The 14,847-nt window shown below is 38.3% G+C and overlaps 1 protein-coding gene across 18 annotated transcripts in view; it reads right to left on the bottom strand.

Moving 5' to 3' along the window:
- ADGRL3 (adhesion G protein-coupled receptor L3) overlaps positions 1 to 14,847 on the bottom strand; it is an 837,546-nt gene that overhangs the window by 160,156 nt on the left and 662,543 nt on the right. For 11 of the 18 annotated variants that reach the window (XM_064367447.1, XM_012453251.3, XM_064367451.1 and 8 more), the window contains 2 exons: positions 12,166 to 12,468; positions 9,321 to 9,424 (listed from right to left, as the gene is read on the bottom strand). In XM_064367447.1, coding sequence (XP_064223517.1) covers positions 9,321 to 9,424; positions 12,166 to 12,468 — 407 coding nt within the window. The remainder of the gene's footprint in view (positions 1 to 9,320; positions 9,425 to 12,165; positions 12,469 to 14,847) is intronic. The other 7 variants (XM_064367448.1, XM_064367456.1, XM_064367466.1 and 4 more) reach the window with 1 other exon arrangement.

The raw sequence follows: 14,847 nt of genomic DNA, 5'->3' as shown, positions 1-14,847 counted from the left end.
CTTTTTTCATTAACACAATATCTTCAAAACTAAAGATACAAGTAATGACTTTCATTATATCTATTGGTGATCATTATGAACAGCAAAATTGGTCATCATATAGAGAAAAATATGAAATAATCGTACTGGTATTTTCATATTGTAATTCCATTTCTTTTTTTTTCTGTGTAGCTATACAAGCATAGTTTTCAATATTAATTATTACATTATTGGAGTGGGAAATGAAAAAGTGGAAAACAAGACCTATGTAATTCCATTATATAAAATTTATTGAGATAAAAGGGCAGAAAAAAAGAAAAAAAAATTAAACATTTTCTTTATATGAAGTAATGAAAAAATTGAGAATGTAGATGACCAATAAGTTAAAATATAATTGTTCTCATTACAAAAGATAGTAATGAAGGCCAGGCACGGTGGCTTATGACTGTCATCCTAACACTTTGGGAGCCTGAGGTGGGTGGATCACTTGAGCTCAGAAGTTCAAGACCAGTCTGGGCAACACAGTGAAACCCCATCTCTACAAAAAAAATACAAAAAATAGCCAGGCAAATTAATCTGCCTATATATGTGTCAATAACAGTGCAGTTTTATAAAGCAGTAAGTAAAATAAGAAAATCACTAATGGGGGGCCAGGCGCGGTGGCTCAAGCCTGTAATCCCAGCACTTTGGGAGGCCGAGGCGAGTGGATCACGAGGTCAAGAGATCGAGACCATCCTGGTCAACATGGTGAAACCCCATCTCTACTAACACAAAAAATTAGCTGGGCACGGTGGTGCGTGCCTGTAATCCCAGCTCCTCAGGAGGCTGAGGCAGGAGAATTGCCTGAACCCAGGAGGCGGAGGTTGTGGTGGGCCGAGATGGCACCATTGCACTCCAGCCTGGGTAACAAGAGTGAAACTCCGTCTCAAAAAAAAAAAAGAAAAGAAAAAGAAAAAGAAAATCAGCTAGCATTTAGCAAGTGTTTGTTTTTTTTTTATGAAGAATAAACAATTCTTCAAAAGAGCCCTGAAACTCAATGTTTACAACAAAGATGTTGGAAGGAATAAAACTGAAGTGCATATAGGTTATACAAGTATTTGTAGGCTGGGCGTGGTGGCTCACACCTATAATCCTGGCACTTTGGGAGGCCAAAGCAGGAGGATCACTTGAGCTCAGGAGCTAGAGACCAGCCTGGGCAACATAGGGAAACCCTATGTCAACAAAATTAAAAGAAAAAAATTCTCAGTGACCACAGTGGTCCCAGCTACTTGAGGGACTGAGAGGGGAGAATGGCTTCATCCCGGGAGGCTGAGATTATAGTGAGTAATGGCCATGCCACTGTACTCCAGCCTGGGTGACAGAGCAAGACTTGTCTTTAAAAAATAAATGAATAAATATGTTTGTAGTAAAAATATGAAAATTATCTTTTTAAAGTAAAATAAAAACAGCTGTAACAAATTATTTTCTGACCGTCTCTTCTTTTTCTTTTTTTTTTTTTTTCTGTTTCCCAAGCTGGAGTGCTGCAGCACAATCACAGCTAACTGCAGCCTAGAACTCCTGGCCTCAAGCAGTCCTCCTGCTTCAGCTTCCCAAGTAGCTGGAACTACAGGCCCTCTCTTCATCTTAAAGTGAATAAATCAGCAAAGTTTTTCATTCTTTCAACAATCCTTTGCGCACTTGTTATTTCCTAAGGAAATAAAGATAAATTGTATACAGCTCTTGCCCTCAAGAAGTTGCATTCTCCCAGCTGGGTAGGGTACATAAAAGATCATGTCAGCTCAACAATTCAGTTGTTGTTGCAGAAATGTGTATGTGGTATTACAGGAGCACAGAACACCTGGAAAGGTGAGGGAGAGTAGAAGAAGTAACTACCAAGTTAAATCTTAAAAGTTAAGTTGAGGAATATCAGGTACAATGGAATACTAATGGGTGCTATTGAGAGGAAAAAGTCAAGAATACAATACATAAAAAGTAAGGTCTAGAATAACCATGGTTTGGGTAGGCATAGTACTAGATACAACAAGAAGAAAAAACATTTTTCATACCTTCAGAATCCAAAATTGCTACCTGTATATATATGTGTTTGTATCTAGCTATTATTCCATCCACTTGTCTATCCATCTATTATGTCAATGATTGCTCATTCAGCCTATATAGTCATTTGTTCTTTGATGAACATTTGAATCTCTATAGTCCTGAGCTAAGGTCTGGGGATACATTGTTGAATAAAACACTTTCTAATAGGAAGGAGCTTATATACTAGCCATGGAAAGAGTTATTAAAAATTGAACTGTACAAATATATAATTTTAATTTAATTGAGAGCAATACAGAATCCCAGTGTGGTAGAGTAGTTTGAAGACATTTTAACCGGTGTATGTGATTAGGGAATAATTTAGGAAATGCTTCTCTGAGGAAGAATGCTTAATTTGAATTGAAATAGAAAGAAGAAATTAGATTGGGATGTGGGTAGGGGCCTCCAGGCAGAGGGAACAGCTTTTAGTAGGGAGGGGCACAGAGTCTTAGGGAAACTGCACAAAGGGCGCCATATCTGGAGTTTAGGCAGCCGAAGAGGTGAGCAAGGAGAAGATTAAGGAGTTCTGGTTTAGAAGTCATGATGAAGATTTGGGGAATTATATTAAGAACGATGGGAAGGTCCTGAAGAGCTTAAATAGGATCCCTCTAATTAGGTTTGCATTTGAAGTCAAATTCAGGGGAAAGGATTAGAGGGCACAGGAGTGAATGAAAGGAGACCAGGGTGAGGAGAAATTGCTATGGATTGGGGTAGTTGGCATGGAGAGAAGTGAAAAGCAGTGGGCTGACCTGAGAGAAACTTACAAGTACACCCAACAGGACTAGTGTCTGAATGGGTGTGGGAGGGAAAGGAAAGGGAGGCACCAAGCACCATCCTTGGGTTTCTGGTTTTCCTAACTCCATAGTGGTGCCATTGACTGGATTCTCCCATAGCTGCTTCCAATTCAGTTTCATGGCCACATTTTCTGACCAGCTGTCACTGCCCACATCCTCTCCAGTGGCATCCAAAGTGAATTGCTTTCTGATCATCCTGTTTACTTCTCTCACTCCAGTTATTGTGGACTATAATGATCTTCTTTCCATACAAAAATATACATATATGTTGAATGTGCCTCAAGTTTTCTGTGCACATAGACAGGGCTGAAATACACTTATTCCACATATCATACCTTAAAGATCTTATTAACTTCTTTTACTAAATTCTACTAGAATTTTTATCAGAAGTAAGCACATACATATTGAGAAATTTTATGAGTTTTGTGAGGATTAGTAAATTAATGCCTGCATTGATATGGTGGGATTATATCTAGGACTTGAATCAAAGAGAGAAAACCCTGCGACTTTAGTTAAAAATAATGATGAAAGAAACAGATAACATTTTAAATTTTGATATAAGTAAAAACAATTTTTTAAAAATCAGCATTGAGATTCTATCATATCAATCGCTAATCAGGGGCCAAAACAATTTATGAAAGAATTACAATGTTGAAGTACATAGCTACCATTTCTTTGAAAGATCTACCTATTTTGCTATAAATCTGAGTCAAGTGGGTATATAAGCAACAAAATGCTTCTATCTTACAATTAGATGCAAGTTAAATAAGTCTAAAATTTTGGAATTGCCACCAATCTCTGACAAAATAAAGAAGCAATTTACTTTCATTTCATGCTAGATCTAAGGAAGTTAAAATGGAGAATTTAAGATACAGGGGACAGAATTCAACCTAGTTTCTAGGGGAAATAACTGGCTTATGTTGTAAAATAGCAACATTATTTCTAGATTTTCACATCCTTCTTCTTTAGAAAGTGCAAGAATAACCTCACATTATCTGAAAATCTGTTAGCAACTTGTTTACAAACAGAAAAAAGAGGCACTTTGGTTTGTTAGAAATAGGAAGAGACTATTCTCAGTTATAACATAGACAATTCTTTTTCATGTAACAGTGGGATCAGGCAATGGAGTAGAAAGCTGACTTCACTTTGCATGTAAATAATAAGGAATCGACACAGAACTATACCACCACCAAACTTTAAATGAAAAAAGACAGGTGAAATTATAAAGGAATTACAATGCATTCCTTAAAAGTATGCAAAATAGTCTTCTTTTTAAAAAACTGAGTGTAAGCTGGAGATCAAGCTGAGGCCAGAGACTATGATTTTATAGCAGACATTAAGATAGGTGAGAAATGGGATATTTTGCCACATATGTTCCAGGAAGCATGGCTCTGAGCCAACTTGCTGGCTTTCAGTAAAAACTGGCAACTGTTTTTAAAACACTAATTTGAAGACATATCTATCTTTCAATGTATGTAGATATGTATATAGATATGTATGTAGGTATCTATATGCCTATTCATTTATCCTTCTACCTACTTTTCCATCCATTCATCCATCCACCCACCTAAATCCATCAATGCCTCCATCTACCCGCCTACTGGCCTTCCTTTTCCTCTCCCTCTCCCTCTCCTTTTCTCTATCTTGCTGTTGGGTTAAAGGTACCCTTCGGACAACTTATGCTTTTCTCCTTTCTCTTCTGTACAAATTATGTTTTTGTATTAAATCTCATCTTTATGAATGTATTCCAGCTAGTTTATTTGCAACAGATTCCTTTGTGATATTCTAACTTTAAAAGTTTACATTGTTTCTAGTGAAAAAAAAAATCCACTCTTTAGTGTCACAAAGAATTTAATCTCTAACTTCACCAGTATATAAGTGACCCAAATTCATTTGTGAGTTGAAACCATCAAGAGTCTTTGCCTGTTTTATCCCATCTGGCCTGATTGCTGGGGGAAAAAACATAATTCATGTTTTCAAGAAAATGTAAATGTAAAATTTCCTTGTTTGAACTAATGTCAGCAACTTGATTCATTTCCTTGAGTATAATTTCTACCTATGCTATCTACAATGGTGTGACATACAGCGAACACCTGCTGATAATAAAATTAATGATTGACCCCATTTCACAGATGGGGAAACTGATCCACAGGGTAATGACATGTCCACCATAACTCAATTATTAAGATCCTCAGGTCAGTGCTCTTTCCTTCCATGTTCTCAGGAGTTCTCCATAGGCACTGTAAAGATGAGAAAGAGGTTGCTGTGGTCTGAATGTTTGTGTCCCTTGAAAAATTCACATGTTAAAATGGAATCCTCAATGTGATAGTGTTAAGTGGTGGGGCCTCTGGGAAGTGATTAGGTCAGGAGGGCAGAGTCCTAATGACTGGGATTAGTGCCCTTATAAATGAGACCCCAGAGAGCTGTCCCTTATACCATATGAGTATTAAGCGAGAAGGTGTTGCCAATGAATGAGAAAGCAGGCCCTCACCAGACAAAGGATCTGTTGGCGCCTTGATCTCGGACTTTCCAGCCTCCAGAACCATGGCAAATATACTTCTGTTGTTTATAAGCTACCTAGTCTATGTTTTGTTTGTTTAACCATAAACTATAGCAGCCCAAGTAGACTGAGACAGAAATGGTTCACCCTTCACGGTACATTTCATTTTCAAAATCCCTGAGAAGAAGAAAACTACAATTTAAAATACACACACACACACACACACACACACAAACACACACACACATATGGGGTTTTTGGTTTTTTTTTTGCATGTGTATTTTTTTTTTTTATCTGCATTTCCATTGAGGGTAAAAAGTGTCCTTTTGCTTTAAAAGTTTGAAATTCACAGAACTATACTGGCAGCAGGGGGAGGGTAGCCGGAAGAATGAAACATTAAAGGTATCTATTTTACTTCAATTTTTCAACATGGCCGAAAAAAATCAGTGGCAGTAAAGGAGAGAGGTAGGAAATAAGAGCAGAGATGGGGGAAAAAGGAAATCAGAGAGGGAGGAGAGGGGAGGGAAAGGGCAAAGGGTAGAGAAGGAGATTGTGATACAGGAGTTAAAAAGAAATTATTTAGGCAGATAGTGAGGATAAGGAAGTCCTCAGTAAGGTTTTCCTTTTCATGAAAAGCAGCCCCAAAGTCATTTATTTTCTAACAAAGTGTAGCCTGTAAAATCGAGCTGCAGACATAGAAAGGCAAACTAGAAGCTTGCACAGATGAATGCTGGCAGCTGTGACAACAGGAAAAGGCTACCTGGAACTAGGCATTTTCAAAATGGGAGATCCATCTTTCCTTCTCTTTCCCAGCCATGTGTACAGTAAGGAGCAGACAACATGGCCCGGCCAAGTGGAAAGCCCATTTGTAAAACAAGATTAGGGTGTCTGGGTGAGGTGGCTCACGCCTATAATCTTAGCACTTACGGAAGCCCAGGCGGACAGACAGCCTGAGCCCAGGAGTTTGAGACCAGCCTGGGAAACATGGTGAAACTTCATCTCTACTAAAATACGAAAATTAGCTGGGTGTGGTGGCATGTGCCTATAGTCCCACCTTCGAGAGGCTGAGGAAGAAGAACTGCTTGAACTGGGGAGGCAGAGGTTGCAGTGAGCCAAGATTGTGCCACTGCATTCCAGCCTGGGAGACAGAGGGAGACTTCCTTTCAAAAAAAAAAAATTAGGGTGGGGTGGCTAGCCTTCCCAGCTGGCTATGTAAACATCATACCTGGTCCAACCAATCCTGGGCCCTACATAAATCAGACACTGCCTCCTCAAGCCTGCCCATAAAATTTGGTGCACTCCTACTCTGGGCCAGAATTCCCATTCTGGAGCCCTTCTCCCTCTCACAAGAGAGAGAGCTGTTCTCCTTTCTCTTCTTTTGCCTATTAAACCTCCGATCCTAAACTCATTTCTTGTGTATGTCCTTAATCTTCTTGGTTCTAGATGATTAGCCATGGGTATTTACCCCAGGCAACAATGCTGACTCAATGGGAAATGGAAGAGGAGTGAGAGACTGGAGTGGAGAAAAGCCAAGGACTCTGTTGGGTACCTTTCATTTGCTAGTTCAGGGCTACTCTTTACCCTCCTTCATCCTGCCTTCTGCCCTACCAGGTGGACTTATATGACAGTCATTCAGTGTGTCCTTCTTTGGCTTCTGGTTGGGTTTGCCCAGTGGGGTGGCTTGGTGGGTAAATGGAGGGCAGAGGCAGGTAGGTCAGGGTATTCATTCTCCTGGATTCCTTTCTGAAAGGCCACCTGGGGCTAGGCTGTGTCCCTTGCCTTAAGATCATCTTTCTTTCCCAGGACAAAGTGCTCCTTATTTTTGGTCACTCCTTTGATCCAGCACCCTACAGGCCTGGAGTTGGGAACAGCTTCTCCCCTACTACAAGCTCTGGGCTCCTGTTCAATCCCCTGCAGTTTGCCTTTACTGCTCAATACCATTATAAACAAAATCTTCTCAAGTGTTCCATCTGTGTGGACCTTGGTACTACACAGCTATCACAATGAGAGGAAGGAGATGAGAAAACGGGTAAATTCTATGAAAGACAGTCTGGGGAAGAGGGAGAAAAAATATAGATAAATAATCCTACGAACGTTACAACAGATTCTTAGAAGTTTTCATTACTAATATTTAAGTGTTGGAGTTTTGTGGTAAAGAAACCTGCTCAACTATCATTTATATTCAATGAGTAGCATACATATTTGGAGGCATAAAGGACACGACCAAGTAAAAGGGGTAGGCAGAGTGCAGAGGGACAGCATAGGTAACTGAGGGTAAGGATATGAAGCCAATTATAAGCTCTCCACGGTTTAGCCAGTGTTGTGGTTAAGCATGATGTCTTCATGAAGGTGGTCTTGGCTAAAATATCAGCTCCACCACTGACCTTGGACAAGTCACATAAGCTGATTCAGAGTGCCCAAAAGCCTCTTGTTATACTTTTTAAGATTTTATAAACTTCTGAGTAATCAATCTAAGGTTTTTTTTTTTTTAATAAATTCCAAACACCTAAGTTCTTTAAGTTTAACATAATGATCACATAGCATAGTTTTATAGATGCTATAGGATTAAACAAAAATGCTCTGGATGAATAGTAGGTATTTTTTACAAAACAAAAACATCCTGTCCATAAATCAAATGGATAACAGCTGTCTGGTCTTTGAAAGGAATTATCTTTTGTCCTAAGATTAGCTGGGCTGCAGAGGAAAGAAAAGAATTAAGCATCATTATCAGTTAAAGTTACCTCATAATTTCTACAATAAAATGATCCAACTATATTCAGAAATTATCATGAAAACATTCAGCCTCCTAGAAGAATTTTTATTGAATTTATATTAACCCCTGGGTTAAGCATCTAGGGACTGTTTTTAAAGAATTGCTAACGTAAGGAGATATGCTACTGATCTCTTAATCTGATCACATCCAGCAAGAGTTATTTGCCCTGGGGTCTGAGCTACATTGTAATAAAATCAAAGGACATAAAAACTGTGGCAGGAACAGTGCTGAAATTGGAGAAGCATCATTATGAATAGCAACAAGTATGGAGATGCATATGTAAGAGGGTAACTAGAGTCAATATAACCACTATTCTTCCATGATTTAGGATAAATAGATAGTTATGGCTCATCTGCTAAATGATCTACTGGGTAGATATTTATGGATTATTATACAGTATATTATTGAGGATAAGTCTGGTTAAAAACAAATAGAGAAAAGAGCAAATGGCACAGGCAGGCTTTTAGTAAGGCCATCATTTGTAATATTTCTCGGGGAAAATCTCTCTCGGAAATTCCTCAGCATAGCTAATGTGCCATAGAAGGACTCTCCATTTTAGGAGTGCATAAATCCACATAAATTGCTATAATAAGGATTCATCCCATAACCCTTTTGGCATAAATGCACATCTGGTCTCTGTTTGTAATGAAATCAATTCAAAGCCCCACAGTGCATTAATAATGAAAATGTTCAACATATTGCAACCAAAGAAGCCCTGCAAATTTGAGTCTGCAAGATCCTGTCACACATGTGTATATTTTTAACATTGATAAATGATTAGGTCACAGAACATTTATCGGATGGCTTAAGATTCCAAAGGTAGACTTTTAAAAATTATAATTATTATTTCCACAGGAAAACTCATATGTATGTATGCTAGAAACTTTTACTTGCTTAATTTATAATGCCTCTTGGACTTTTATATCTGTAGTTCACAATACCATATAATTTTTATTAATAATAAAATAATTATAAGCAACATAAGAAGAAATTCATGAATTTGCACTTTAACAACTACAAAATTCTAGAATTAGCTCATAACATATTAGAGGTTGTCATTAAATGTGAAATTAAATTAAAATGGTAGAATTTTTCTATGTGGATTTTAAAAGAATTCTTGACTGTTTTGTTTCCAACAGTTATCATCAACAACAGATGATACAGCTTTAGCAAAGACTTTCTTGTCAGTCACAATATTTACCTTCTGTGTTATATGATTGACCCAAGGAGAAGAACAGTTGCTGAGATCGGGTCCTTGGGGATCCCAAATTCCATCAGGAGCAAGGCACAGATAAGTTGATACACCTATAATAATGAGAGAAATGTATCTGTTTCTTTTTCTTAGAATGACTTCACATCCATGGTATATTTAAATATGAGCAAAGATAAAAATGAGATAATTAAATTGACATAATGCTTATTAAAACACCAGATACAATGTCAGGCAAGCATTTAGCACTGGAGAAATACAGTACTCCAAACAAAAACATACGAGATGTTTGAAGCACCTGTGGCAGCCACATTAGGTATGGGGACAGTTTTTAAAGAACTTCATGCGTGAGATGACGTGGTATGTGCCTCCATGGAGCTTAGTGCTTGACTTTATAGAGGCAACATAGCAGCTGAGTCTTAAAGGAATCAGTGTGCAGGTTTTTGAGGAAAAAAAGAAGGTGGAAAAGAACGTTCCAGGTGGGGAAACATACGCTCTTTGGGAAACTTCAAGTTTTTATGAACTGGGGTCTACTGGACTGGGGAGTTGTATTTAATGAAACTGGAAAAGTAGACCAGATTATAAACTCCCTTGTCTATCATTTGTGGGTGCTGAAAATCAATGGGAATATTAAAAGAGGAGATCGATAATGAGCAAATTTAAGTTTCCAAAAGATATCTCTGGTGGGAAGATGGAAGATGAATTTGAGAGGGTGATGTGCAGTGATGGTGAGGAAACTATTGCAATAACTCAAGTGAAAGACGGTAGGGGCCTACACAAAGGCATAACAGGATGGACAGAGAGGGGTAAAAATAAGATGGGGGTGTGTTGACAGTAACCCATGAGGGCTTCAGAAAATATCTTTTCCAGTTCCCACAGAAAAATCATGACATTTCTGTAGAGCAAAGTGCTTTCAAATAAAGTGTTTCACTAATCTTCAAAACAAGATAATAGCCCCCTGTCTGCAGCAGCGGGCGATTACTATTTCTCTTTTAGAAGTAAAGAAACTGAGGCCCAGAACTAAGGAAATAGTTAAGAAAGAAGGGGGTTTCCAACTGTTTTCTGATTCCAGTATCACAGGAAACTTTACAAATAAATAGTCTCCCTCCTTTTCCTAAAGAAAATAAATATTTTAAAATATTTTGCTGGAAAAAAGTGTATTTTTTATAATAACCATAATACTTTTTGGTCTTCCCACCCACCATTTCCTATACCATGGAATCTGAAATGATATACCCATATCAGAACTTTCTAAGAAAAACTTTTTTCCTTAAAGTATCCAAACCAATACTCAAGAATGTTGGGTAACATGCATTGTGAATTTCTCTTATATACATATTTTAGAGAACAATGCAAATGTGCCAAGTATTCATTTATGAATACCAATGTATGTAACAATAAGAAAATCAGAATACCTTTGTCTTAAACATAATAAATAATAACATGTTTACATGTGAAGATATTATGAATGTCAGTAATAAAATAGGCAAAGAAGGCCAGGTGCAGTGGCTCACACCTGTAATCCCAGGACTTTGGGAGGCCGAGGTGGTGACGTGAGGTCAGGAGTTTGAGACAAGCCTGGCCAATATGGTGAAAAATACAAAAGAAATTAGCCTGGAGTGGTGGTGGGTGCCTGTAATTCCAGCTACTTGGGAAGCTGAGGCTGCAGAATTGCTTGAACCCATGAGGTGGAGGTTGCAGTGAGCCAAGATCACACCACTGCACTCCAGCTTGGGCAACAGAGTGAGACTCCATCTCAAAAAAGAAAAAAAAAAAGGCTAGGAAGAATTGAGTTCTTCTTTTTTTTTTTTTTTTTTTTTTTTTTAAATTTTTATTTATTTATTTATTTTTTAAATTTTTTTTTTTATTGCATTTTAGGTTTTGGGGTACATCTGAAAAACATGCAAGATTGTTGCATAGGTGCATACGTGGCAGTGTGATTTGCTGCCTTCCTCCCCTTCACCTATATGTGGCAGTTCTCCCCATGCTATCTCTCCCCAACTCCCCACCCCCCGCTGTCCCCCCCGACTCCCTCTCAACAGACCCCAGTGTGTAGTGCTCCCCTCCCTGTGTCCATGTGTTCCCATTGTTCAACACCCATCTATGAGTGAGAACATGCGATGTTTGATTTTGTGTTCTTGTGTCAGTTTGCTGAGAATGATGGTTTCCAGGTTCATCCATGTCCCTTCTTTATCCCCTAGAGGAAACAATGCAGAATTGTTCTCTGTTGGATGCCTCAGTGAGTGCCAGGCTGACTCCTGCAGCATGGTTCCTGCCAGTGTTAAGAGATTTGACTGCTCACTAGAGGACAACTACAATGGCTGATAAAAAGGACAGTCAAATTTTCTCTTTTGTTAAATGTTAGGTCTTTTCCATGATAATCTTCTAATATAGAAGTCCTCGACCCCATTTTCTGCAATCAGTATCTGCAATCAGTATCTGTCGGTTGATGACAAGCGTGAGACTAACTCCCAGCAATCATGTGATCCCCTCTGAACTGCTGCATAGGAAAGCTGAGCCTCTGGAGTAGACAGAACGTCTACAGCCTCACTTTACCTCTACCCAGAGACCTGAAACTACAGGGGCCGAGTGCAGATCTCACAGGTTACCTCTGACTTAATCAGGTTGCGTATTCAAACTCTAGAAACTATATAGGTTTAAATTGTAATTTAGCTGAGTTCAGAATTTAGTCAAATGTGAAGTAATAAAATACATTGTAACTAAAAGAAAGAGAAAGAAAGAAGGAAGGAAAGAAAGAAAGAAAAGGCAAAGAACACTAGAACATGAAGCCAAAGTAACAAAACAGTTTTAATTTAGTGCTTTAGCGCAGACTTGCCTATAGTTCCTGCAGGGCATGGCTGCTTTGCTATCTGTCCTTGACGAGTCTTAAACCACATGATTTCTCGGGCTTCCACAGCCTCACAGCTCTCTTCGAGAGCTGGGATTTGGGACGATGCTGATGGAAAGTGTGTGGTCATGTCATCAAGCACCTCGACAGCTGGAGATGGGGAGCTAGTACTCCGGTTTCTCCTTCCTGACACTGACGGCGTGGTACTCCTTCCCGGGCCCAAAGTCGTGGTCCGAAGGGTGGTACTGGTGGTCGTGCTTCCCATGCCAAGAGGTCCTGTGGTAGAGATATCTGAAATAAAATTAGAAAGAAAACACCTACATTGCTGGTTCACAGTAGGACTTCGAAATTTCTTAATACTTTAGAAATTATTTTTATTTGACAGTTCAAAGACTTTACAACTCTAGAAATCCTCAATCTGATTTTCATTTTAAACATGGCAAAATAACCCAATACCAAGGTATCAGAGTGCCACTTGAGTCTCAAAACAACCATCTGACCACTGTCAAACAAAGGCTTTTTAATGGTTCTTCGAAACTCAAATCCCAGCAAACAAAATTACAGCACAACTCCACTCTTCAGTAAGCTTCTTAATGCTCTCAGCCTTTTTGACAATTAGAGGATTAAAACGTTAAGTCCTCTCCTTAGAATTATCAAACTTTGTATAGAAGGGAAAGGAGCTATGTAAAATATTATTTTCACATGAAGTATAACATGGATCTCTAAATATGCAGCAAATACAGGAGAGAATCAAAAAAAAAAAAAAAAGAGGAAACAGAAATTAAACTGCTGACAAGCTAAAAAATAAAGAGCAATTCTGAATATAGTCTCCCTAAACGCAAACTGGAGTAGCTTAGTGATCTACTTGATTGCTTTTAGGACTGATTCACCTTCACACAATTTTCAAATTTGATTTTTACTAATGTAAAGTAGAAACAGTTTCCAAATAATTATGGCCCTAAATTATCCTCTAACAAGATTTTTTGAATAGGAAAATGTATTCCAAGGTCCAAATAAAAGCAGTTAGGTCATTTGTCGGGTAATTGAACATATAATGTTTCCAAGGAATAGGCTAACAATACAATGGAAATAACCACTGCAAAAACTCATCTTTCTGGGATAATATATTCATATTCTCATCATGGGAATGCAAGAGTATGCTTATCCTTCCTATACACAGACTGCATTCCTAGCTGTAAGATTAGAAACTGCTGCTAACCTCACTCACTGGCAATAAACTTTAGGGATATTGGCTCTAGTCTGATTCAAGATCACTCAGGTTTAAGGAGATGGAGGGCATTCTGATATGAGCCTCTAGCTGTTTGTGATTCATTTTCTACTTCCCTTAAAATATCATCACCTCTGTTGCCCCAAGGAAGTCCCAGATTCATCACAATGTATTTGGTATATATAAAGCTTTTAAAGAAACAGGATAGAGATGGTAGAGGGATGGGATATTTTTGAACATTTAATCACTGAAATTGTAGTATTTTCTGAAGTGATGCTGTTTATTATGTGTCTTTTTGCCTCTTTTTTCTATTTTCCCTCACACTCTTCTCAACTCTCCTTCTCTTTCTCTCATGGTCCCTTTTCATATGAATAGTAATGCTCAGAATTACATCTACTCAAGTTCATACAAGAAGGCAGAGTATCTGATTTTTCCCTTTTTCTTCCACATATACCATATCTCCCAGATAACCAAGTCTTTTTGATTCTGTCTCATGTCTCTATTTGAAACTAGCTATTTTTTTTTCTTTCTCTCTCTAATCACCATTACATTCAGCTTCCCATCATCAACTTTTTGTTGATGAAAGCCATAGCAGAGCAAAATGGCAATATAGTTATTTCACTATTTAGTTTTGCCAAATCAAAGCTCGTGATTCATAAAATAAGTTGACACTAAACATATAACACAATCCTAACATAAAATTTAATAACATATTTCAAAGTATTAAGTGTAATTGAATGCTTAAAGCTAAAAACAATAAAAATGACTCTAATATGTATAATTTGCATATCAAATCAATCAAAGGTTTTAAAAAGAAAACATTACCTACAATTAAGAAAACTGAGTAACTTGAAAATGAAATTTTAGAAAATGTTAGCTTTAAAAATATGTGTGTCAATGGTGTCACTGATGGGTTGTAATGACATTTTGTGCTGATTTTTCCCGCTGCCAGAAAAATGCTTTTGGACATCCTACTACTTGGGGAATGCTACAGTTTAAATGTGTCCCTCAAAGTCCATCTGTTAGAAACTTCATCCCCAATGCAAGAGTGTTGAAAAGTGGGACCTATATGGGGGGATTAATGCCATTATTGTGGGAGACGGTTAGTTATCTCAGAAACTGGTTCCTGATAAGATGCTGTGTTTGGCCCCCCCCGCCCCCCCTCATCCCCTGCCCCTCCCCCTGCCCCCACCCCTCCCTCAGTTGTATGCTCTCTTGCACTTCTGCCTTCCACCATGTGATGATGCAGCAAGAAGACTTCTGCCAGCTGTGGGCAACTTGACCTTGAACTTCAGCCTCTAGAACTATAAGAAACGATTCTGTTGTTTATAAATTACCCCATCTTGGGTATTGTTACAGTAGCAGAAAATGAACTGAGGTAGGGAAGTAGTAAGGCAATAGTCAAAAGCTAACTCCAACTATTTTATCCAACTCCTTGAACG

Source organism: Aotus nancymaae, unplaced genomic scaffold, assembly GCF_030222135.1.
Source record: "Aotus nancymaae isolate 86718 unplaced genomic scaffold, 86718_ANA_hifiasm-v0.15.2.pri h1tg000006l, whole genome shotgun sequence".
NCBI lineage: Eukaryota > Metazoa > Chordata > Mammalia > Primates > Aotidae > Aotus > Aotus nancymaae.
This window is presented reverse-complemented; position numbering and strand designations above follow the sequence as displayed.